Source organism: Stegostoma tigrinum, chromosome 13, assembly GCF_030684315.1.
Source record: "Stegostoma tigrinum isolate sSteTig4 chromosome 13, sSteTig4.hap1, whole genome shotgun sequence".
Lineage (NCBI taxonomy): Eukaryota > Metazoa > Chordata > Chondrichthyes > Orectolobiformes > Stegostomatidae > Stegostoma > Stegostoma tigrinum.
In genome coordinates, this window is record NC_081366.1 from 43,183,946 (window position 1) to 43,211,294 (window position 27,349).

A 27,349-nucleotide genomic window follows, 5' to 3' on the forward strand; every position below is an offset into this window, starting at 1 on the left:
GTAATTATGCTGTTTTTTTTGAAACATCGATGAATGCTTAATTTGGAGCTCTCGGGAGAAAACAAAAGTGCAAGTATGTTTCTATCTGATGACATTATTATCTGTCCTTCAAGCAAGTACTCATCCCTTTCCATTTGCTTGGTTGAGACTTGCATTTTGTGATTGACTAACTGTAAAGTTGTTCACATTTTGTGTGAACTGCATTCAGAAAAGCAAGACAGTAGGATCATTTACATTTTACAAACTTGATTTTTAAATCCTTCCACGGCTTTGCCTGCTCTATCTTACTAATTTCTTCCAGCTCAATAATGTCCAAATTATCAGCACTCCTCTCTAATTCTGTCTGGCTTCTTCAGCATTCCTGATTTTAATTGCTCCATTATTGATGGTCAAGCCTGTACCTGCCAAGGCTTTAACCTCTGGAACACCCATAGTAAATCTCTCTATCTTTTTTCCAATTTTTGTAAGATGCTCCGAATATCATTTTTCCCCTTGACCAAACTTTTGACCATCGTCTGTCCATGTCAGATTTGCTTTATAACACTCCTTAATGTCTTCTAACATTTGATTTTGTTGCCATAAGCTAGGTCACAAAATTTGTAAGATCGGCAATGTTTGGAGAAATCGAATCCTCGGTACTGAGGGAGCGTTTATCTTTGCTGAGTCTGTGCTGGATCTATAGCTGTCTGTTGAGAGTTCAGGGCTTATCTGACCCAAGCCAGAAGCTTACTCAGGTGTGGAATTAGAAAAAGTTGAATTCAAGTTCTCCCATCGAATGTAGTAAATATTTCCCCAAGGTGACCCCAAGGTCCTAGAACTTACAGCACGTGGCTGAGTTTTACTCATATCTGAATATTGATGCCCTTTATGTTATAAATGAACACAGCTGTGGTCTACTTACTACCAAAGGAAGTTGAGAATTGTGCTGAATATAAGTATAGGTAGATCAGCTATAATGTAATTTAATAGTGGAGCCTGTTTGGATAATGCAAACTTTTTGTTGTACAGGTATAGTGACTTTCATTGGTGATTTCCCTATAATGCAGTTTTCTATAGCATTATTTTCTATAGTATCATTTTCTATAGCACAAGATCACACAAGAACACAATTATTGCATTGCAGGAGAGCTACTGTATAGCTAATTCTGGTCAAATATGCTCCACCATTAGAAAATTAGAATCGTGCTGAATGGTAAAAACAGTTTGGTTATTAAATTAAGATAATAAAGTGTGAAGCTGGACGAACACAGCAGGCCAAGCAGCATCTCAGGAGCACAAAAGCTGACGTTTCGGACCTAGACCCTTCATCAGAGAGGGGCATGGGGAGAGGGTTCTGGAATAAATAGGGAGAGAGGGGGCGGCGGACCGAAGATGGAGAGAAAAGAAGATAGGTAGAGAGGAAAGTATAGGTGAGGAGGTAGGGAGGGGATAGGTCAGTCCAGGGAAGACGGACAGGTCAAGGAAGTGGGATGAGGTTAGTAGGTAGGAAATGGAGATGCGGCTTGGGGTGGGATGAAGGGATGGGTGAGAGGAAGAACAGGTGAGGGAGGCAGAGACAGGCTGGGCTGGTTTTGGGATGCAGTGGGGGGAGGGGATGAGCATTAGCAAGCAGAAAAGCCACAGATTCGGGTCATCAGACCGCAACAGTGGCGATGTATGATGGTTGAACAAACGGTTGATTTTTATTTCATTATTTGTTGGTTTGTACTGGGGTTTGGCTTCTGTTGTAGTCCTTTAATTAAACCTATGTCCGTGACACCACCCACGCCCTCCACCTCCTCCAGAACATCCAATTCCCTGGCCCCCAACACCTCATATTCACCATGGACGTCCAGTCCCTATACACCTGTATTCTGCATGCAGATGGCCTCAAGGCCCTCCGCTTCTTTCTGTCCCGCAGGCCCGACCAGTCCCCCTCCACCGACACCCTCATCCGCTTAGCCGAACTCGTGCTCACCCTCAACAACCTCTCTTTCGATTCCTCCCAATTCCTACAGACTAAGCGGGTGGCCATGGGCACCCGCATGGGCCCCAGCTATGCCTGCCTCTTTGTAGGATACGTGGAACAGTCCCTCTTCCACACCTACACAGGCCCCAAACCCCACCTCTTCCTCCGGTACATTGATGACTGTATCGGCGCCGCCTCTTGCTCCCCAGAGGAGCTCGAACAGCTCATCCACTTCAACACCTTCCACCCCAACCTCAAGTTCACCTGGGCCATCTCTAACACATCCCTCACCTTCTTGGACCTCTCAGTCTCCATCTCAGGCAACCAGCTTGTAACTGATGTCCATTTCAAGCCCATCGACTCCCACAGCTACCTACAATACACCTCCTCTCACCCACCCTCCTGCAAAAATTCCATCCCCTATTCCCAATTCCTCCTCCTCCGCCTCCGCCACATCTGCTCCCAGGATGAGGCATTCCACTCCCGCACATCCCAGATGTCCAAGTTCTTCAAGGACCGCAACTTCCCCCCCACAGTGGTCAAGAACGCCCGTGACCGTGTCTCCCGTATTTCCCGCAACACATCCCTCACACCCCACCCCCGCCACAACCGCCCAAAGAGGATCCCCCTCGTTCTCACACACCACCCCGCCAACCTCCGGATACAACGCATCATCCTCCGACATTTCCGCCATCTACAATCTGACCCCACCACCCAAGACATTTTTCCATCCCCACCCTTGTCAGCCTTCTGGAGAGACCACTCTCTCCATGACTCCCTTGTTTGCTCCACGCTGCCCTCCAACCCCACCACACCCGGCACCTTCCCCTGCAACCGCAGGAAATGCTACACTTGCCCCTACGCGTCCTCCCTCACCCCCATCCCAGGCCCAAAGATGACTTTCCATATTAAGCAGAGGTTCACCTGCACATCTGCCAATGTGGTATACTGTATCCATTGTACCCGGTGTGGCTTCCTCTACATTGGAGAAACCAAGCGGAGGCTTGGGGACTGCTTCGCAGAGCACCTGTGCTCGGTTCGCAATAAACAACTGCATCTCCCAGTCGCGAACCATTTTAACTCTCCCTCCCATTCCTCAGATGACATACCCATCATGGGCCTCCTGCAGTGCCACAATGATGCCACCCGAAGGTTGCAAGAACAGCAACTCATATTCCGCTTGGGAACCCTGCAGCCCAATGGTATCAATGTGGACTTCACCAGCTTCAAAATCTCCCCTTCCCCCACTGTATCCCAAAACCAGCCCAACCTGTCTCTCCCTCCCTAACCTGTTCTTCCTCCCACCTCAAGCCGCACCTCCATTTCCTACCCACTAACCTCATCCCACCTCCTTGACCTGTCCGTCTTCCCTGGACTGACTCATCCCCTCCCTACCTCCCCACCTATACTCTGCTCTCCACCTATCTTCTTTTCTCTCCACCTTCGGTCTGCCTCCCCCTCTCTCCCTATTTATTCCAGAACCCTCACCCCATCCCCCTCTCTGATGAAGGGTCTAGGCCCGAAACGTCAGCTTTTGTGCTCCTGAGATGCTGCTTGGCCTGCTGTGTTCATCCAGCTTCACACTTTGTTATCTTGGATTCTCCAGCATCTGCAGTTCCCATTATCTTTGGTTATTAAATTATTTTGTAGCAGAAGAAATGGAAGTTTGATGGAACTCTAGCTCATGATCTAGTTAACATTTTGGTGTACACGCAAACTGCAGCAATTTTATTGTTGTGATTTGGAACTGATTGGTTCAGGTGATCCTTGCATGTGAGGTTTCTTTGATCAAAGAAGGTACTGCTTGTAAAAAGCAAAATTGTTCACAGCATTTTCAAAAAACCCAACTTAGCCCTGTTGGCTTTTTTCAATCCTGAAGTGCAGTTTGATCATAATTGGAACATACTTGAACAGTCACCAGTGCTGGCAAAAGTTAGTCTTCTTTTTTCACAAACTCTGCTACCAACATTTTTTTTTGCATGAAAGAGAATGATTTTATCGATAGCAATATGCTTGGGAATAGCAGACAATGCTTTGTTTCCTCATGGTACGTGTGTCATTTACAAGGCCAGAATTTATTGCATTTGACATAGTGCTAAATGATCTTCTTGATCCTTTTCAGTCAGTTTGGTCTCAGTAAGCTTGAGGTGCTTGGAGAGAGGGATTTTGCTATTTTGACTCCATAATAAATTAAGGAACTGTACAATATAAAATTCTGATGTGAAAGAGATGTTGCTGGGGCAAGGTTTAAGGATGAAGTCATAATCAAGTGAGCTGGCTTATTACAAATGGCGTCAAGCATCTTATTTTGTTGAGCTCATCCTGGCCGTAGAGATTATTGTATCTCTCTATTGACTTGTGCCTTTGTAGATTAAATGATGGACATGTGTTGGTGAGACAGGGAGTCTGTTAGCCACCACATCAGTTCTAGCTCTGACCTATTTTTGTAGCCACAATATTTGTTTCTCTGTTCTATTTCTGGTCAACAGTAACCCATGCAATTAACTGGGACTTTTTGAAAATACTGTGAACAATTTTGCTTTTTAAAACAGGGCATTCTTTGATCAAAGAAACCTCCCATGTGCCAGGATCACCTGAACCAATCAGTTCCAGTCACAGTAATGCAATTGTTGCTCGCATGAACACCAAAATGTTATGTTGAGAATAGAATGTTGACAGTATAGGATATAGTGATGGCCATGCCATTGGATATCAAACACCAATGGTTACAACCTCTTGTTGGAAATGATCATTGCCAGGCACTTGTGTGATGCAGATGCTGTTATTTGTGGCACATCAGGTCCAGGCTTGAGTGTTGTCCAGCTTTTGCTGCATATGACATGGATTGAGGTGTTGTGAATAATGCTGAACATAGTGGAATCATCAGCAAACAGCTTCACTTTTTTGACCTTTTTTTCTTATGGTAATGATAAGCTCTCTGAAACAGCTGAAGATGGTGGGTGTAGGACACTATCCTGAGGAACTCCTCTGCAGTCTTGAGTGTGAAATGATTGACTTTCAGTAATCATAACCATCTTCCTTTTGTGCTCCGCATGACTCCAGCTCATGGAAAATTGCTGTTAACACTAGGTTTGTTAAGGTTCCATGATGTCAAGGGCAGATGCTCTCTCCCTTGTTCCTGCGGCTTGTGTTAAGGCTGTATTGAATCAGGAGCCAAGTGGCCCTGGCGGAATCCAAACTGTGGTCGTTTGCTGGTTATTTATTTATTTATTTATTTATTTATTGCAGATGCCGCTTATTAACACTGTTAACCTCTTCCATCACTTTTGCAGAGCAGACCAATAGGGTCATAGTTGGCCAAATTTGATTTTGTCACTGTGCACAGAACCTAGCTGGGCAACTTTTCGCATTGCCAGGTAGATCCCACTGTTGTAAGATATGCCTTGCCACTTTGAATGTTGTCCGGGTCTTGTTGCATTATCTGCTGCTTCATTATCCAAGAAGTTGTGTATGCTACTGAAGACTGTGTAATTATGAGCCAAGATAACTGGCTGTGATCTCATGGAAGGAAAGTCACTGTCTAGGATACTATGATAAGGAAGTCTTGCACTGATAGCCAATAGAATATAATGATATTCATATGCTTCCAGTTTGTCCAGATAAAAGTGAAAAGTATACAACAGCAAAATTGCAAAAGAACTTTGTGTAATTTGAGCATTCATGTAAATGATTTTGCTAAAATTACACGAGTGTAAAACTAGTTAAACACTTGAAGGCATATTTTCTCCCCTCCATCCACAATGCTAGGACCATTTAGTGCATTGGAAGCCAATTTGAACTATTCAATGGGATTTTTTTTTAAGCTTCTTTAACTGACTGTCTCAATGTTAGCTTCCTATCTGTGGATTCCCTGGCCAGTTGAAAGATAAGTGCGCTGCCTATAAGTTAAGTTAAAGAGAGGATTTCCGATTTAGGGTACTTTGACAGGACAGAAAAGCTCAACGATGCTCCTCTCTTTTTGAGACTGCACAAACAGCAAGAGAGAGAGTTGTGAGGCTGGATGAACACAGCAGGCCCAGCAGCATCTCAGGAGCACAAAAGCTGACTTTTCGGGCCTAGACCCTTCATCAGAGAGGGGGATGGGGTGAGGGTTCTGGAATAAATAGGGAGAGAGGGGGAGGCAGACCGAAGATGGAGAGAAAAGAAGATAGGTGGAGAGGAGAGTGTAGGTAGGGAGGGGATAGGTCAGTCCAGGGAAGACGGACAGGTCAAGGAGGTGGGATGAGGTTAGTAGGTAGGAGATGGAGGTGCGGCTTGGGGTGGGAGGAAGGGATGGGTGAGAGGAAGAACAGGTTAGGGAGGCAGAGACAGGCTGGACTGGTTTTGGGATGCAGTGGGTGGAGGGGAAGAGCTGGGCTGGTTATGTGGTGCACTGGGGGTAGGGGACGAACTGGGCTGGTTTTGGGATGCGGTGGTGGAAGGGGAGATTTTGAAGCTGGTGAAGTCCACATTGCTACCATTGGGCTGCAGGGTTCCCAAGCAGAATATGAGTTGCTGTTCTTGCAACCTTTGGGTGGCATCATTGTGGCACTGCAGGAGCCCAAGCGGAATATGAGTTGCTTTTCCTGCAACCTTCGGGTGCAGTGCCACAATGATGCCACCCGAAGGTTGCAGGAACAGCAACTCATATTCTGCTTGGGAACCCTGCAGCCCAATGGTAGCAATGTGGACTTCACCAGCTTCAAAATCTCCCCTTCCCCCACCGCATCCCAAAACCAGCCCAGTTCATCCCCTCCCCCCACTGCACCACACAACCAGCCCAGCTCTTCCCCTCTGCCCACTGCATCCCAAAACCAGTCCAGCCTGTCTCTGCCTCCCTAACCTGTTCTTCCTCCCACCCATCCCTTCCTCCCACCCCAAGCTGCACCTCCATCTTCTACCTACTAACCTCATCCCACCTCCTTGGCCTGACGGTCTTCCCTGGACTGACCTATCCCCTCACTACCTCCCCACCTACACTCTTCTCTCCATCTATCTTCTTTTCTCTCCATCTTCGGTCCACCTCCCCCTCTCTCCCTATTTATTCCAGAACCCTCACCCTATCCCCATCTCTGATGAAGGGTCTAGGCCCGAAACGTCAGCTTTTGTGCTCCTGAGATGCTGCTGGGCCTGCTGTGTTCATCCAGCCTCACATTTTATTATCTTGGCTTCTCCAGGATCTGCAGTTCCCATTTTCAGAGAGGGAGCTGTGTTTTACTTCCCAGTTCTCTCCATCTCTTACCAAGAAGCCCTGTTGTGGGATCTGAAGGGCTGCAGTCTGGTGATCTTACCCTTTTGTCTCTTGTCCTTGGGGAAACTCCTTTAACCAGGCATGTGCTAAACCAGGAGACGGTAAAGATATCAACAGTGTATGTGAGTTTTCTGTGACCTTGAGAAGGTAGATGATGCTAGTTGAGCTCCTGTTGTTGATCTTGCCCTACATTAAAGATTCATCAGATCTGTATGAACTGTTTCCATTTGATGAAGGCCAATGAAAGGGAAGTCTAGAACCAGATGTATTTTGCTACTGTTTGATAATCAGTGAATGTTATTGATATTGATAGGAGGGGAATGTTGTTCTGAAAAATGTTACTAATGGAAATAAGTTTGCAGGCATTTTTGTGAATCCTTGTAGCAGTTTTTATGTGAGCATTCTTTTGAAATGACTTGATGGGACCCAAATTTTGGGGGGAAAAGCAGCCTTCCTTTGGAGAGCTGGCAAACTGAGCTTTGCAGTTTCAGTTGCTATTTGACCTAACACCTAAGTGCTACTGTTTTAACATTATTCCTTGACTGTGCTTTTCCAAAATCTATCCTCCTCACAGGTGACTGTTTGTGTCTTTTAGTTTGAATGACAACTTCTGGAGATTATCATCTCTACACTGCTTCGGTGGTTTACGCTTGTTGGGAATCTGGTTTAGTTGACATTGAAGACATAAGGATAAAAGGATCAGCAGGATCATGGGAAGTGATCGGAGGGTGGTGTTGAGGTCTAGAGGATCTCATGTTTAACAGAACAACTTGCACAACTTTCCATGCATCAGAGTTTGGAACCCCACGACCACCTCTGGACTGTATCCAGGGGTAATGTGACCCAATACTATCCTGCACCTCTGTTTACTAGGCTGACTTTGATGGACGAAAGCATTGCTGTGGAGACAGTAGTGGGTGGTGCTTGCCCAAGGCCCTATGTAATTCAGAAAATGTGCAAGGCTTAAATGCATTCCTTTTTTGCAAAGGATGGGTCACTAGTCATGAATGTATGTCACTTCTGGCAAGCATAAAGGAGCCACATCACAGCTCAACTGAATACCTTAAGTTGATTCAGTGTAGCTATTAACACTATCAACTTTGTTTAATAAGAGATACAATGCTGCAATTGGGCAGCAAAAAGTGGATGTTTTGCTTTTGGATTTTACAAGCACAGGTTTTGTATTCTTCCTATTAAAAGAAAATGAATCACTAAACCTAATTCCTCAATCAGCCAATAATTGAGATAAATGCCCTATGTACTTGACATTGCACTAGCACTGAAATTTAAACATTATGTTGCTGAATTGTCTGTTAGGCAGAACGTTGGCATCTTATTGGAAAATCTCACGTGGCTGTTCCTGTTTAGCATTGAAATGGTTTTCTCTTTACTGTTCAAATTTTTGAGATTCTTCACATTTCCTTCCTATCCATCAAAAGTATGCACAAGGCAGGTGGTTTAAGGTTCTTCCCACCAAAGATGGTCTCCACCTGGAAACCAGTAAATATTAGTGAGCACTAGATAGAGCGAGGCTCCCATGAATATGCCATCTATTTAAGCATATATGGTACCATTAAAGACTGAGTTCAACTGCTGGCATTGTCAAATTCATTAGTTTTATGTATACAGGTTAAGAATATGATTTCACTAGATCACAAATGATTTGTACGATGCGGCACATTTTATAAATAGACTTAAACTAATGTTAGGCAAGATATTGCTATATGCTTGAATAGCAGTATGCAGGTTGTGTATTGCCTTCATGAAATTATGTTACAGCTGAGAATAATTATTTCCTTGCCTGTTCGAACTGGCGAATGTGAGTGAGATTTTGTGACATTAGAGGACTTTGGTTAATTACAATGCTACTTTGCTAAAATAAATCATTTCAATAGACTGAAAATTGAATCTGGATGCCCCTGCTTTTAATAATGCCTGAAATCTTCCTTTTTTGGGTCTTGGGTTGTTTTTCTTCAGACCACCTGAAGTTCCTTGCTCTCTTCTTTCTACACCCTAAGGGTGTTTTATAAATGCATCTTGGGGTTGCAACTGCAGAATCTTATTTAGCTGGTAGGGAGATTGGGATTCTCTATGATGAGAAAGAGCTTAATTTCTTGAATTGGCTTGTTAGTTTGAGAAAATGTAAAATAGTTTTGAACTATGCCAGAATACTCTAATTTAGCCATATTTTTGGGAAAAATGTATTTTGAGGTTAAAAACTTAATTTTGGCTCTTTCAGTTTTTTTTCTTTGTACTTCATTTTGTATGGTTTCCATATGTCTGTAGTTTTCTTATGTAAGTCAAATTTCAACTTGGAGTAAAATGAGAATGATGAATGATGTAATTATATGATGCAGAGGAATGTTTCCTGAGGTGCAATCAAAGGTAGCTTTGATATGAACATACTGATGAATTAAATTTGAAATGGAACACCCGCTGGCAAAAGCATCTGAAAATTTGCCCCTTGGGTTGTAATTGTGATGAAGAGTTTGACAAGGTAAACAATGATTGACTCACTTGTCAAATTCTCAAGAGAGTTAAAAATGGGAGCCTTGCTGTGCAAGTCTAAGTACATTTTGATCGAAAATGTTTCTACCCATTGGGCACTTTTTTAGAACTGTAGGCATGACATTGGGGCAGGTCTTAGAAAATTTATATTCAACCAAACACACAATTTGCACGTGCAAATTGCTAACCCCCTAGTGGTTCATTTTTAATATGCTTCTGCAGATTGGGAGAGACTCCATTTTAGTAGCTCTAGGAGCCACAATCCATGGTCTTGGCTTCCTGTCTTTGAAGATGGCTAAGATCACAGCAAACATTGTCATCATCGTATTTTTAAAATCCTCTTCTTTAAACTTAAGGCAGCAGTGCAGGTTTTTTTAATCAAAACAAGTTTTTGCTTTGCTATTGCTTTTTAAGATCGTGGCTAACAAATTATTAACATCTATTCATATTGTTTCCATAGAGTTCTTTAATCGTCCTCCTGACGATGTCATTATGAATACTTGGATGAGTTATAGAAGCTACAGTAAGCTCAGCAGAGGGTTCTGAGTTCGCAGTTTGATAATTCAGAGACTATGAAGTGCTGCCGTAAATATTGAATGAAATAGATTCTTATTGTTACAAGTATGAACCACTTGAGATTTCAAAACTTTGGGATTTTACGAATGGGAGTTTACTTTTTTGTCTGCATATTGCTGTTGAGGTCAGCCAATTCAATTTCAATACAGCATAAGAATAGACCCCTCAGCCCCTTGCACTGACTCCTAATCCTTATTTTGACCTGCTAAAATTATTGCCCATATGTGGTTTCTATCCCTCTGTTTGCCTCCCATTCATGTGCCTAGCAAAGCACGCTTTACACATTGCTGACGTGTCTGCTTCTGCTGCCCCCACTGGTATTGCAAGTGCATTCCAGGCATCCACCACCCTCTGGATGAAAACATTTCCCCTCACATCTCCCCTAAACCACCTTCTTGCCCACCTGCATTGCCTTGAGCCTGTGTCCTCTTGTAATTGGGAACTATGATAGATACTGGGTGACTAACTCTGACTCTGGAAGTAACATGAGGCTGAATGGGCATGAAGAATGAAGAAGCTTGGGAGTACATGAACTGTGCTGTCTACAGTCCCTCAAACAGTCAGAAAGGAATACCTTTCTAAAACCAATTCGCCAACCTCTGTGGCTAACCATAGTCTGTATGTCTGCCATCATCCCACACCTACCCCAGGAATGAAAGTTACATAAATCACGCTGGTACTTACTGAAGTAGGTCAATTGAGTTAAGAAATCTCCAATTTTAGGGCTACCTGCCTCAGTAGCCAAACTCCAGCCCCTTATCTTTGTTCTAACTCTCTTTTTCTTTTGTTGGTGAAAACATAAGCACGTTGCTGAACCTTTTCATCCTGCGCTGACCAGGACAAAATCACGGTAAAATTTCAAGCAAGCACGTTTAATAGCCAACTGGAATCTATTTCCTCCTAGTCTGTTACATCATTTCAGAATTACAGGGTCCCCAAGATCCCAGATAAGGCAATGTTTATTATCCACACCACTGCTAGTTGGCACAGTGTTTTTGTGCGCACAGCCACAGGTTTGTGTCCCATCACTGCAAGATGATAGAACAACAGCTACCAGCAACAAATTTCGGGTCCAAAGGCTGAATGAACGTAGTGGGACTGTGAACAGGTGTAAATTATCCATGTTGTAAGTTTCAGTGATTTTATCTTAAATTTGTTGCTTGTGTCAGCTTCCATGTAGAACCAGGTACATTGGCCAAACTAACGATTATTTCAATCAGCTAAATATTATGTTCCTTTTGGAGTTTGTAACAGGTGAAATGTAGGCTGCGCTCACTCAGCTTAGTTGTAAAACCTAAACCATTAGATCTGATTCCATGATTAGTTAATACTTCCTTAATAACTAATAACTATGACCATTTGAAATTTATCAGAGATACTGGTCTGATCTCTGCACCGAGTCTGAATTTTGATGGGAGTTTTGGTAAGTTTTGACAAAGGTATAGAATATTTATTGAAGAAGTTACTTTTGACCATTTCTTTGAATTACACTACAAGTAAACAGGGTAATCAGCAAAGCTAAGGGGTGGGTTGGGGTGAAGCGAAAAGAGTGGTCCTTTTGGTAAAGGTGGACTTTGCACTGCAGTAAAAAGATGGTGTTCCTTCTGGGGCACCGAGCAAATCAATTCTGAAAGAGCTAAAGAACAAAAATGTGTAAGATTAGGGTTAGTCTTATATGCAGTAGGGTTAAGAGTTAGGTTGCTGTGGGGACTCTGTAGACCTCTATTGGGATAAGTTTAGATGATCATTTTTTCAAGGTAGTTACAGATAGGTGCAAAACATGGTAGTTATCATGGAGGACTTTTATCACTATTCCTATTGATATTTAGATATTTAGTGTATAATGCAGAGAGGCACAAGTGTTCTGATTGTGATAGTATGTTCTCCTAAACACACTATGACTTCAGCTCAATGAGAAAGAAAACACATCTAGCCCTTCTTATTGGGAATGATTTGGGACAAATAGATAAAATGTTGGTGGGAGAAACATTAGGGGATAGCAGCCTCTATATTGTTAGGATTAGGGTGTCAGTAGATTGTTGACGGTCCTTTTCCAGAGTAAGAACTAATTGGGTGGCAAGCCAAATATGTGAAAAATAAGAACCTTGGTTATAGAAATTAGCATTAAAGATTGGCAGGGAAAGGGGTAGCTAAAGAATCCGTTGAAAGGTGTGCAGACCTCTTAGGTCAGTGTGTAGCGATGACTAAAGTCAGTGGTACACTTTTTTTGCAGCATGTGTGAGACCACAGTTGCGAATGATGTTGAGATACAAATTATAAACTATTTCACCAAATATTGAAAGTATTAGAAAGTTTGTCTCTCTTTGGGTTTTTTTTTAAATAACACCCCCAACCCCCTCCAACACATGCACATGAATACGCACGCATACACACTCACACATACACACTTTCTAGCAAATTTTGACTTGTGCCAGAGATGTTTTGGCAAGTTTGCGGGACAATCTTTAGACATCTAAGGTTTCAGTAGAATTTCAGTCGCTTGATATTATTTGGATTTCTTGTTTACCAGTTTTTGCTTTCGTTTGAATTTGTATCAATTGTTGTGATTCGAATTGTTATGAATTGCTTCCATCAGGGTATTTTATCTGATATGGTCATGTTTATTTCCTGTAACAGAAAAATGTGCATATTGTATTGTTAAAGAACCCAACAAGCATTTATTACAACTGTGTTCAGACATTGTAGTCATGAGGCACATAAGTGCCTGGGTTAACAATAAGCTATAAGTTTACAATAGAGGAGCGTACTTCCAATGGTGTCCGTGCTTCATGATCCGAGGTGAGATGGAGTATGAGATTCCCATACTTTTTTGGATTGGATGTTATGATATGTTGATGAAAGCATAAACATGTCTCCTTTAAAGGTACTGATGCAGCTTGGCCTGCTGTGTTCATCCAGCCTCACATTTTATTATCCTGGAATTCTCCAGCATCTGCAGTTCCCATTATCTCTGTCCTTTTAAAGGTATATTTATTGTGAGACATTAGCAAGATGAATTGCCGTTTAAAAACTGTTCATGGAATGTGGGGCATTTGTCAACTAGTTGCTCTGAGAAGCTGCTGTCTTGAATGTTGCCAGTTTATGGTTAATATTTAGTTATTTAGTTAGTTATTTAGCTATTAAATTTATCTTTACCTTTCTGTTGTTGTAATTATTTTGTACAACTGGTGGCTTGCTGAGATATTTGTGAATGTTTAGGAGTTAACCAAGTTGTCTGATCTGATATAATGGGAGAAACTAAATATAATGAGAAACTAAAGAAGGTTAAGGATAGTACGGACGTTAGAGAGCAAGCTGGGTAGAAAAAGCAAGCAAGAGCATGGCACAAAATGAGGGAAGATTGAAATAAATACAGTTTAATTCACTGTAAAGAGGCCTGTTCAGTAAGACACATGAACTCTGGGTGTGGTTGGGAACATAGGACTGGGATATCATAGTTATTACAGAAACATGGCTGATTGAGGGACAGCACTGGCAGCTCTGTTTGCAGTACAGACAGTAAGGATAGAAGGAGAGGAAAGAGAGGAGGTATTTCTGATCAGGCTAAAAACCACGGCAGTAGATGGAGGGTGTTCCTGAGGCTATATGGGTTGAACTGAAATAAGAAGGGGTGAGATTACTTTGAGATTGTGGGGAATCTTTTCGTGCAATAGTCAGTGGAAAATTGTGGAGCAAGTACATTGCGGGATAGCAGATAGCTGTAAGGATAATAGGATTGTACCAGGGGATTTTAACTTTCCAGACATAGATTGGAACTGCCATAGTGTTAAGGGCTTGGATGGGGAGGAATCCAAGTGTGTTCAAGAAAACTTTATTAATCCATATGTAAATGGACCTACTAGGAAAAGTCAAAATTCAACCTGCTCTTGAGAAATACAGCAGGGCAAGTGACTGACATGTTATTGGGGGTTGTGTGGGGGTGGCGGCATGTTGGGAGCAGTGACCACAATTCTGAAATAGTTGTGGGAATGGGCCTGATCCAGAAGTTAAAGTTCTAAACTGGGCCAAGGCCAATTAACTTTGACAAATTGGGGGAGGCTGTTCACAAGTAAAGGGATGACTGGCAAATGGGAAGCTTTCAAAAGTAAGAGAGAGTTCAGAGAGAATATTAATGTGAAGGGCAAGGCTGGCAGGAGTAGGGAACACTGGATGACAAGAGAAATTGAGGCTGTGGTAAAGAAAGAAGAAGAGGCATATGTCAAGTATAGACAGTTGAGATCAAATAAATCTCTTTTTAGGACCGTTGGGGTACACTTGAGAGGGAAATCAGGAAGGCAAAAAGGGAACATGAGATAGATTTGGCTGATAAGGTGAGAGTCCAAAGCGTTTCTATACATATATTGAGGGGAAAAGACTAAGCTGAGAGAGAATAAGGCCCCTTTTTAAAGATTAACAAAGTCAATCTACGTGGAGCCACAGGTGAAGGTTAAGATCCTAAACAAAAATGTCATGTCAGTGTTTACTATGGGGAGAGCTAAAGAACTTTTAGAAGTAAATAGTGATGTCCTGAAAAGAGTCCACGTTATAGAAGATTAGGTTTTTGAGGTCTTAAAACCCATAAATTATAGATTAATCCCTAGGACCTGATCGAGCATATCCTAGGGCACGGTGGGAAGCGAGGGAAGAAATTGAGGGGCACCTAGTAGAGATATTTGTATCATCAAAAGCCACGAGTGAGGTGCCGGAAGGCTGGAGGATGGCTATTGTTTAGTGGTAAACACATTGGTATAGGGGTTTCTGAGAGACCAGACCAACATGCATTTGGAAAGGCAAGGACTGATTTTAGAGAGAGTCAGCATGGCTTTGTGCATGGGAAATCATGTCTCTCAAATACAAGTGTAATGAAGAGGTGACCAAGAAGATTGAGAGAAGTGTGGTAGATGTTCTCTGTGTGGACTTAGCAAGGCCTTCAAGATACTGCATGGCAGGCTGTTTAGTAACATTGGATCACATAGGATTGACGGGGAGCTAGCCCATTGGTTTCAAAATTTGCTTGATAGTAGGAGACAGAGCTGGTAGAGTGTTGTTGTTCAGACTGGAGGTTTGTGACCAGCGGTGTGCTGCAAGGATTGATACTGGGTTCAATGTTGTTCATCTTTTATATAAACAAATTTTGGATGAGAATTTAGGCGGCATGTTTGGGAAGTTTGCTGATGACACCAACATTTTGGGTATAGTGGACAGTGAGGAAGGTTATCTAAGAGTACAATGGTCTAGTTGACCAAAATCTCGGTAATGTAGGGAATGGCAGATGAAGTTTAATCTGGTACTGCATTTTTTGGTAAGACAAACCTGGAAAGTAGTGTCACAAGTGGTGAAGAAGACATTTGGCACATTGCCTTCATCGGTCAGAGCATTGAGCACAGGAGTTAGGATGTCATGTTACAGCTGTACAAGACTTTGGTGAGGCCATATTTAGAATATTGCAGACAGTTTCTGGCTGCCCTGCTATGGATAGGATGTTATTAACCTGGAAACGGTGCTAAAGAGATTTACACGATGTTATGGAGACTGGAATTTTTGAGTTATAAGGAGAGGGTAAACAGGCTAGTACTTTTTCACAGAAGTGTCAGAGGCTAAGGAGTGACCCTTGTAGAGGTTTATAAAATCATGAAGGGCACAGATAAGGTGAATAGCCATGGTCTTTTACCCAGGGTAGGATAGTCCAAAACTAGAGGGCATTTTTTAAAGTCAGGAGAAATATTTAAAAGGGACCTGATGAGCAACTTTTTCAGCAAGCCGTGGTGTGTATTTGAAATGAGCTACCAGAGGAAGTGTTAGAGGTAGGTACGATTAAACATTTAAAAGACATTTGGACCAGTGCACAGGTAGGAAAGGTTTAGCAGGATATGGGTCACATGCAGGTAATTGGGATAAGCTCAGTTTAGGAAATTTGATCCGCATGGACAAGTTGGGTGAAGGGTCTATTTTCATGCAGTATGACTGTATGATTCTGGCTGTGACTGAGGCAGATGGCCAAGAAGGAGAGTGAAATGGGAATGAATGACTCCTACTCTGTAACCCAAAAGACCAGGGAAAAAAATTCTCATATCATGTAAGTTTGTAGTTGCTGGACTTCCTGCATGGGGTGAGCCTACTCTTGATTATTACAAGTTAAAAGGCATTGATAGTGGAAAGAAAACTTTTTAGGTTGCTATTATTGGCCATTTGAGGAGTTCAATGGACACCAGGGCAGATGGGCTACCCAGTCTTCCTACCCTTTCAAAATTTCAGGCAGGGTGGTGGTATATATGAAGATTATGCAAAGGCCATCTTTGGATTTAATGTACACTCTGCCCTTCAAACCTGTTGACAGGAAGGATAGAATCCAACTTGTTGAATGGCAGGGAAAAAAATTGGTGTGATGGTGTCATTCTGTCATGCTGTTTGTATTAGATTATATGATGGCTTAAAAACTTAGAGAAAGTAAGAACTGACTATGCTGGAGTTAGAGATGACGCTATGTGGAGCTGGAGGAGCAGAGCAGGCCAGGCAGCATCCAAGGAGCAGGAAAGCTGATGTTTCAGGTCCTGACCCAAAACTTCAGCTTTCCTGCTCCTCTGGTGCTGCCTGGCCTGCTGCGCTCCTCAAGCTCTACATAACACACATGTAAGTTTGTGCACAAAATGTAATTTGGAAACACTATTTAAACATGAATATTTTTCTTCCAAGTATGATGCACATGATAGTAACTGACGTTAAACATTCAATATAATAGTACTGACTGTAACTGGCAAGTTAGATTTCTTCCTTTATGTTTGGTAATAACTAATGGTATGAATTAAGGTTTTGAATTATCTGAAATATTGAGGTAATGTCTGAATCTAATCTATTTCAAGAGGAAGTGGGGTAGTGATGAAATCCAAATTAGAACATGATGCTAGCCCTCATAAAACAGAACCTTTGAGTACATTCACAGCCTTTTACAATAGATGACAGGTACCTGTGGCAATTTTGCTGTCTGATGTGAGCAAGCCTAATTGTGGTTTACAATTCCTGTCAGTAATATTTGGCATGACCCTTGCAAGTACATCTGTTTCTACACAGTCAGCTCATGTGGGTTGAATTTAATAAACTACAAAAAAAAGCTGTAGAATTTGCACATTGTTTCTGTTTCTGTCTTTATTGTGGGGAGACATACTTTGAAAAACATCATTATTAACTTGGAGCTGCAATAAAATTTATCCACTTAATGATATACAGTAAATGCAGTAGTGTTATTTGTTTGCCTGTCTTGCTTGTGTGAGATATGTTGCATTTGTTTAATATGAATAACATGAGACTCCTTCCTTTTGATAATTTGGTTCAACTAAAGATAACATAGTTTTTTTTTGTTTGAAATTTAACCAGAAATGATTCGCTCCAATAATACTTCATTGTTGTAATGAAGAGAGTCAGAAGCCACACAACACCAGATTATAGTCCAACAGGTTTATTTAAAATTACAAGCTTTTGGAGCACTGCTTGTTCTTCACTTCACCTTTCCAATTTCGGCATTGCCACATCATTGGCAACTGTTGTAATGAAGAAGCAGCAATGGGATAATGGCCAAATTTGAGGGGTTTTTTTGTCTGTTATTGGCTGAAAGATGAATACTCGCTAGGACTTAGACAGAACTTTATTCAAAATAGAGCAGGACTTTCTTCGGATTTTTTACTTCCATCAGAAAGGGCAATGTTTGATGTTTCATTTGAAGGTTGATAGCTTTCGCAATGCAGTACTCTTCAGCCTTTTGAGTTGTCTGCTTACATAACATGCTGCAACATTTCAAATTTAAAACAAAAAGAGGAAGGGTTGGCAGTATGCTGTCTTTCACCTCCTCTGCCAATCAGAGAGATATGCGGCTGATCATCTTTTAATCCCGTTTTTCCTAATTAATGCCCATAGATTTCGGGATCAAATCCAAATATATCCACCTTGATCTCCTTTCTACAGTGGGACTTGAACCCATAATCTTTTGATTGTTGAGGTGAAAATTAATGCTGATGTTGATTCCCCATTTCCCAATATCTATTTAAATACGATTATCCTTTTAACAGTACCTTGTGAACTGGATTAGACATTGTGTCTTCTGCACATGCTTTTCTTAAACAGTTTTTGAACACAAACTAGACATGCAGTGCTAGACGAGAGAGAGCTTGGTTTGAAGCTATGAAATTGATTATTATTTGCAGTTCCTTAAAGATCCAGCAGCATTATCTGCAATAAAACACACAATGCTGTAAACAAGGAGTTAGGCAGAATTAATGGAGAAAACTGACAGGTCATTAACTTGGAATTATGTCTCGTTTCATACTTTTGGAATTTTTCATGAGACTTGGAGAAAGGGTTCACATTTGTCTCAAGGTGCAACAAGTTTTCTTTACAGAAGACTCTTGAACTTAGCTTGGCTTGAATGTGAGAGAAGCTTGCCTTGAAATTTTGTCTTATTGACTGTAAATCAATTAGGTAACATCTCTATAATTCTTAGACATCTTGCATCCATATCATTTGGATGAATTTATTTTGTTTAAAATTAAGCAGACTTATAGCAAGGAGTAGTAAGCCTAATTTTTAAAATGGGTTACAAAGCACAGCATTTGGAGAATTTAATCTCTTTATATCCAGAAATATGACTCACTTAAAATGTGCGATGGTAGCGGTATTTGATTTAATTAAGCAAATTAGCAATCATAACTTTCTACAGTGGGCTTAATTCTACAGCTACCAGGTGTTAAAATCAGACCACCTCTTTTGAGCGGTTGACCTGCATGTCAAAAGACATAGGTATTTAGTTTAAATCATAAATGGATGTGACTGATACACTTCTAAATCCAACTATTGCACAGTTTCCAAAGAATACTCCAAACCACTGGTAAGGAATCTGTAAAGGTCTCAGCATCCAGTCCAAATATGTGTCAACAGCTCATTAATGTCTTAACTATCGACCATCTCAAAATCCTTTTCTTGACTTAATTGCAAAAATATGTGATACCCAAAACTGCTTGTGCTCAAAAGCCCTGATGCAAAATAATTCAAAGCTTGAGCCATGACTTTTGTTCATTCTCAACCTACTGAGAGCAAACAAAGCCAAATTTACAATTTGGGCTGGATCTACCGTAATGAGCCACAAGATTAGCTACTGACCATTTTTTACATAAGTAGTTTAAGTTGCAGGTTACACAAACTGTCCACTTGTGTCCATTCAAAAACAAATAGTCACTGTCAAACTACACCTTTCAAAATTGAGCCCACGTTCTGACTATGGAGTGAAAGCTCTTGAGTAGTAAAACACAAATGGCATTTCAGATATTGGGAAAGCATTGTATTAGCCAGTTTTTAAAATTTTATTTCATATGTTTGTTGCATCTGCGTATCACTGGCAATATCATCATTTATTTCTCCTTCCTCATTGCTCTAGAGGGTGATGATCTGGCTTACTGAACTGCCGTTGTCTTTCTCATACAAATCTACTGGTGCTATTGGATAAGGAGTTCCAGAATATTGGACTAGCAATGGTGAAGGAATAACAACAGTGTTTTAAAGTTTGCTTGATGGCTGATTTTGGAGGGAATCTTATAGATGGAGGTAGCATCACATGCCTCCTGCCTAGGTCTTGTAAGTAGTGGAAATTGTGGGTTTGAAATATTTTGTAGCAATGGACTTGGTGAACTTCTGTCATGTGACCATTCACAGCTGTCCTGCAGAGGAGGTGCCGATTTAAGCAGGTTTGCTTTTGAATGATGCTAAACTTGAAATGTTGTCCAGAGCTCCCCAAATCCAGGGAAGTGGAGAATACTCCATCCTGAATCATCTTGTAGATAGTGGGCAGGCTCTGGGGAGTTACTCACTGCAGAATTCTTAGCTTCTGACCAACTGTATTTATGCGGCTGTCCCAGTTTCTGTTTCTAATAAGTTAACATCCCAAAAGTTACCATTATTAAATGTACAAGCGTTTCTTTCCACGATTTTCCACTCATGAGGGAAATGGGTAAGCAAACTCTAGTGGCAAAAGCCAACAGTATGAATAGTATTTCTCATTTTCAAAAGTCAGATCAAAGCAGTTATTTTACACTTGGGATGTAAATATGTTTTTACTCAACACTTACCCTTCTAGACAGTTGATTGTAGCTTTGCTTTTAGTGAAACATTTGAATTTCATACCAAATTACAAGATCCACAGAACAAACTTTGATGTATACTTCTCAAACTTGTCATGCATCTGCTGTTTCAAAGACAGGAGACAACTAACATACTGACTCCCACTGAATGTTTTGCAGGATTTGAAAGAGTTCACTGTGTATATTCCTGTTTGCTTTAACTAATAACCCATACACACAACTGTCATCCAAATGTTGATGGAGGGAGGCAGGTTGGGTGGGGCAAGAGTGTTTCTGTCATAACTCCAATTGGAAACCATTGGAACATAATGCCCACTCCTTCTCTTCCTCTCCCCACCTTTCCTGTCTTCTGCTTCAACCCCAACATCACCATTACCTCTGAGAAACTATGAAAGTGCTGAGAATGGACATTTAAATTCACTTCCTTGGCATTCTAGTAAGGGTACAATGGGGTCGGGGTTAGTAACAACTTGAGTTTATATTATTAAGCAGGACCAAGCTTATTTATCAATTCAACTACCATATGCTGTATGAAATGAGCCAATGTATTAGCCTGCAGAAAAGGCTTGTTCTCAATGAGTGTCGGTACAGGGAAATAAATCCTTTAATGCTTGTATAAACACACTCTTTAATCATACAAGCATTCATCAGTTGTCTGCTCATGACTAATCAGAGAGGGCTTCATTCAGGCTCTGCTAAGACGTCATAATTGTATGTTTTTGTTGCAGGTTACACCAGGCAGTAAAGCAGACCTGGCGAATGTTGGAATTGGAGATATGGTGCTTTCCATCAATGGTGAAAACACTGAAGGAATGACTCATTTGGAAGCGCAGAACAAAATCAAATCCTGTGTAGGATTCCTGACTCTTTCCCTAGGGAAGTAAGTTTAAAGAAGATCAGAGGCAAAATGTGTCTTGCAACCTTTTGTAAATATAATTGGATTGATGTATGCTCTGATTATAGATACTATGATTATATAGATTGTATACTCTGCATCTTAGTTTAATCCTGAGGTCTGCCTGCAAACTGAAATAATCACCTTTGATGTGAAATATGCCATATGGTATAACATGCGTGGCTTAGTAACTTTTATTTATAATAGGCCCGAAACATCAGCTTTTGTGCTCCTGAGATGCTGCTTGGCCTACTGTGTTCGTCCAGCTTCACACTTTGTTATCAGAGATTTTACTTTGTTTCTTTTGCTCAGAATGTGGAGGTTTAATAAGATGGTTCATTTCATGTACTGGATTAAGCCCTTACTTTACCTTTGAACTCTGATTGCGGAGGTTAATAATGGAGCTCACTAATGTAGTTCATGTGGGAAATACGGAAAAATATGTTTAGAAGTTAAAGTCAACCAAGTATGTGTTTAGGTGGTCCAATTTAGGTGAATATAGTATCAGAAATGCAATTCTTTGCAGTTTTTGGTGTATAGAATTTACTGGGTCCAAAATTGCAGAATTCAAAGGGCATAGATACCAAACAGCTCAATTAGCCAGTACAATAAAATAGTGGATTAGTCTCGTGGAGAGATGGTAATATCTGAAAAACCTTGGGTAGAGTATTCAACCGTGGCTAAAGTAGTTTCAGCCCTCTTGATGAATGCCATAATTGTCACGAGCACTCCAGTTTCAAATATGTAAGTGCCAAGGCTGCAAGGAAAAACTACTGATGTTATTTACCCTCCTGGCAGTGCAGACATTGAGATATTACTCAGGCTGAAATTGATAATGATTATTTGAGCAAAATTCCTCCAAAGGCATCAATGCCTTCGGGAAAGGAGAGTCAAGATCTGGCTGGATGAATAACTTTAAAAGCTAAAAACTGTCTGCCTTAAACTCCAGTCCTGTCTTTTGGTTGTTCTTGAAACAGCAATTTTAGACATTTTATTTTCAGTTTCTGGCTCTCTACCACTTGACAGTTGTCATTGATAAAATGTATAATTCTCAAAAATACTCAGATTTTGAAAATTCCAATTCTGAGGTGGAGCAGGTGACTTTGTTTAATTAAAAGCTTTAAAACTTTTAATCAATGTTTGTGAACCAGTGATGTAATGTTGTATTTAATCTACGTATTTGTAAGATTTATAGCATGCACAGGGGAGGCAATGCTGCAGTGTTAATGTCACTGGACTAATAATTTAAAACTACAAACTGACATTCTTGGGATGTGGGTTTAAATTCCACCATAGCAGATGGTGGACTATGTATTCAGTAAAAATCTAGCTGGATGGTGATTGTGCAAGCACCGGCGATCGTCGTAAAGATCCATCTGATTCACTAATCTACTTCGGTGAAGTTTATCTACCATCCAAATCTGATCTAGCCGCATGTGACTTCAGACTCACCGTAATGTGGCGAGTTGTGGCTAGATCAAAGTCTGATGCTTTATTGGGTAATTTAGGTACAGGTAATAAATTCCGGCCTAGCTTGTGACTCCCATATCCAGTGTATGAATTTTACAAAAAAAAAGCCAGAATACCTCTTTGTAGTAGACATGCATGGGAGAGAAATGAGAAAGAAGAGCTTCTGTTGGAACAATTAATTGAAAATAGAAGCTCACATTGATAATTGAATTTGGCAGTCTATACATCATCTGTCTGATTGAATGATGATTGCCCTGACCAACCCCCACCTCAAATCCAGGTAACCTGCATCCTCCAATGTACTGTAATCTTCAACAACTGTATGTTGTGTTGCCTCCTTCAGAATTATTCTTCCTGTACGTCCCAGGATGCTGCCTCCAATCCTGTTGAATTCACTCCCTTTTAATTTGCTCGTCACCGTAGCAATGCCCCCCAATAACCACCTTGAGTTTCAGACCCATCCTAAGTCTAAACATGGTCCATTTAATTTTCTTTAATTCTGCTTTTTGTGGGCTTGAAATACACTCTCAACAGAAACAGAGATATTATGACCTGCCTGGACTACAAAATGAATGTGTTGGTAAGAGAAAAAATACTGCACATAAAAAATCAATAACGGCCCTTGAGGAAAATCTTCTGAGGAGCCCTTCCAAGAGTGTTTAGGTGGGGAGATTGTGAAGAAATTGGCAACGGCCGAAGTATAGCATGAAACACTCTCTCTGTTCTTTCCTCGTTTTTCTTCTACAGCCTGGTCCCTGGCACTTGCCTGCCTCTGTCTAGTTCTGGGGCACCTTGAGCAGAGCAGTACTCCCATTCTCGGTATTGGATGAAGTGTCTGTCAATATTTTGCATTTAAGAATTTGGAGTGCATGTTTGTCCTGCAGTCTACCTATTATTTTACACAATTTGACAATGGGCAATGTGAAAGCCATTAAGACAATAGGATTGCTGAGAGGTTTAGCAATTGATTTAAAAGGGAAAGTAGAGAAGCAGGGATTTTGGAGAAGGATTTCGGAGCTTTTGGCTTTTGGGAATTGAGTGTGACTGCCAAATATGGTGTGAAGGGAATCTAGACTTGAGATGAGTTTTTTGAATGAGGCCATGTGCATGACATAGAGACTAAAGATTGCAATTTCCTCAGTGTTTGCTTTCTTTTCAGTGGTGCGATGCCTTCATGTGGGAGAAATTATTTTGAGTTGACAAACTTGTGGAACTAAAAATTCAATGTTACTCAGTGTGTGGTACTAAATAACAACCACTGCTTTTAGGATATGGAACATTTTGGATGGGAAAGCTATCCTGGAATTAGTTTGTTTATATTTATTCATAGGAATTGGTTTTGCAGTTTGAGCTAACTTAAAGGATTGGTTTGTTTGAAATACTACATTTAATCTCTTGTTTAAGATATTTAACATGTATATTAACAAACACCATGGTTGTGGTGCCTGTAGTCCTTCACATTTGTCAATGTTTTCGGGGAATTTGCTAATAACAGGAGATAGTCTGAGATTCCAGTCGTATTGGAGAATGTAATCAGTAAAGCTTTTTTTTTTATTAAACAAAAAACATGCTGGCCTCATTGTAATATTGAGGTTTGAAACCATTTCCTTCAAATCTCTTTGAATATCCTTCAGCCTGGGGTAGAGAACTAAATGGCATGCACAATTTAATGAGGAGAAATGGGAGATGGTGCAATGCCAATGATTTGGGTGGGAGAGAGGCACGTTTTGGAGGAGAGCAGTGGCAGTGTGAATCTAATGGACATTTGCTGGACAAATTTGATAGGTGCAAATGCATATGTTTTTGACTGTGTGTGTGTAAAGTTGGGTGGAGCCATTTTCCTATGTTCCATTGTGTTGAATGTCCTTTCAATCACACAGTTGAAGAATACGATAAAACACAAGGCGTATTCCTTCTTTGCATCTGAAAATCTCCCTGTAACATGGGGCAACCCTCCTTAGTAAATGGACGTGATTAGCTTTGAGTGCAGATTCAGTCAGGATTTGGTAGAAAATGATAAAATTTGGCATTTGTTTTGTGATGTCTATTTGAGTTAAGATTCACATCTGCATTTTGAGCTGATGGAATGTAAACTTACTTCGACATTATGCTTTTCTTGAAACGTTGGAATAAAGGAAACAGTCTGAAAACACTTCCTATAGTTACTGTAAATTGTATTCTGCAAAACTGCTTGAGCTATTGGTATTAAACTTGATTAATTTCTAAGGTCGTAACTGTTGGTGCTAATTTTGAGCAGAAAGTTTATTTCATGTTGACAAGCCCTTCTGACTAAACAGAGCATGACATGTTGATGTGTCAACAAAATGCTCTTGCACAAAGTTCAAGCATGAAACCTGCCCAAACCAGTTGGGACCTGTTGGCGAATTATTTTCTGCCAGGTGACTGTGGGATGATAGTCATTGGACAAATCAGTCTTTCACTTGGCTTAAGAATTAGCAACTTCATTCATCACCGATCAAGGTGAGGCAAATGACGACTAATTTTGTTATCAATATTATCCTTGGCCTGCATTTCCGTTCAAGACAAGAAGAAGTGGTTGGAAAATTCCACCGCTAGCTGCTCTATTTATTTCTCCTGCAGAAACTTGCCAAATGGCAGGATATTTACTCTTGTTGGGTGATGTTGGTTGGGACGCGATGGGAGTAGGTGGCATCTGCAGAAACAGATTTGAAGGCAGCCGTAAGGGCTGCTGTGTCAAGGTGGGTGGTTAAAAAGCCCTCTTTTTTTAATTGTCTGCAGCCGTGCCCTTGCAGTTTCCATAAGTTCTACCCTCTAGCTCTCTCATAACATCATCTCACCCATATGGCATGCCACTTGCTTGCCCATTTAATGTCCAGTCTCAACTTATGCTAATTCAGTGTTTCCATCAATGCCTGCCTCAGCTGTGTTGATATGAAATTAAGATCTCAGCATGTATTATATGCAGAGTGAAAGCAAATTCAGTCTGTGTGATCATATCTACAGAAAGTGCCACTGGCATAACCAGCTTGTGTTGTATTTTGGAGTTTGTGTTGGCTGGGGTGACTGCAGATTGTTCATGAGGATTACGTGGAGAGCATATTTGTAGAAGTGATCACCTTTTGTAGTTTGAGGTATAGTCCAAGAAGGAAATAGATGACCGCCACTCAGAAGATGGGAGGCAGGAAGGTAGTTAGGAAACACCCAAGGTGCACCTTACTCACAACACTGTGTACACGTATGTATATATGTTTTAAAACAACGAGAGTGATGGTTCCCCTGAGGCGTGTATCCAGAGTGTAAGTGGTCAAGCAAGAAGCAGAGAGAAAGGAATAATAGTAGTCGTAGGGCACTCAATAGTGAGGGGGATGTGACAGGACTTGATTAAAGTGGACTGAGAGCAGTTAATTGTAGGAAAATCTACATCAGAGTTGGAAATTCTTCTGAAGGAAATGGTGGAAGTTTGCGGCCAGCGTTTTAGCAAAAAACAAGGATTTTGGCCATGAAATGACTTGGTTGAAACTCTTGCTTTGATAATTTGTGTAGTGATTTTTCATTGTGTGGAATAAGTTACTGAGCACGTCAGTGAATGTTCTCTCAACTGCAGGGTTGAAGGAAAGTGTCACTCCTAACAAATTCTGTCAGAGTTTGAACAACAAATAGGGGACCAGAGTTCAGTGGTAAGCTAAATCCCACCAGACACCAACGCAAGTTTCTACTTTATTCAACTCTATTACTTCAACAACCTTATAGACACTATAAACTTTAGTGAATGGTCACCCTGTTTCCACTTTAAAGTTCCTTGTTTGGTGGGCATGGCTATAATTTAGTTCCCGTCAAGCTTCTGCCTTCACTTTTTTCCTTTTTCATTAGTTACTGTCACTTCTTGTGAGACCCTGGAACTGCTGACACAGCTGTCATATTCCATAACATGTATTTCTTTTTAAACTAATGCATTCAATAGCCTTGAATGTTGTTTTACTTTGACATCTTAAAGACTTCTGTTTCTGTAGGTTTTCTGTCACAAACTTCCAAACCTTTTTTTATCATTTTTTTTCTGCTCGGATTTCTTCTAGAGACTGCTAAATTTTATTGCTAATCTTTTAAAAGCCTTTTTCTGTCTGACTTGGTGGTGAGAGAGGGGGAAAAGCCTGTGTGTTGCTTGAACATCTGGATTGTTTTCTTTTGCTTAAAAGAGCCTGTTGTCACTATTATGGGACCTCTTTCAACAGCAGTTCCTTTTTTTTTCCTAAAGCACTGAGCTATTAATCCTATAGGTTTTATTTTCCCTAAAGAAAAACCCAGTCAAATGTGTTTAAATATCCTTCCAAGCAATCTGATGTCACTCATGGAGCTAATATGAGTGCAGTCTTACAGGGATCTGAGAAATGTGGGCTATCACAAGGTGTTCAGTGAGGCCCATCTTGATGTCAAGACCATCTTGCTGCAGGTTTGTAAGCATTTCACAAGCTCCATGGTGAAATTCCTGTTAGGCAACAAGTTCCCAATTGATTGTATTACTGCTTGTTAAATGTCTTGTTTAACAGCCCCCATCACCCATTATTATTCCAATTGCAATTTTACCAAACTCACCAAACAGC

At 40.9% G+C, this 27,349-nt stretch overlaps 1 protein-coding gene across 3 annotated transcripts in view; it reads left to right on the top strand.

Moving 5' to 3' along the window:
• Positions 1 to 27,349, top strand: part of pdlim7 (PDZ and LIM domain 7) — a 127,061-nt gene that overhangs the window by 24,219 nt on the left and 75,493 nt on the right. For all 3 annotated transcript variants that reach the window (XM_048543136.1, XM_059650721.1, XM_048543137.1), the window contains one exon: positions 21,133 to 21,284. In XM_048543136.1, the coding sequence (XP_048399093.1) occupies positions 21,133 to 21,284 (152 nt within the window). The remainder of the gene's footprint in view (positions 1 to 21,132; positions 21,285 to 27,349) is intronic.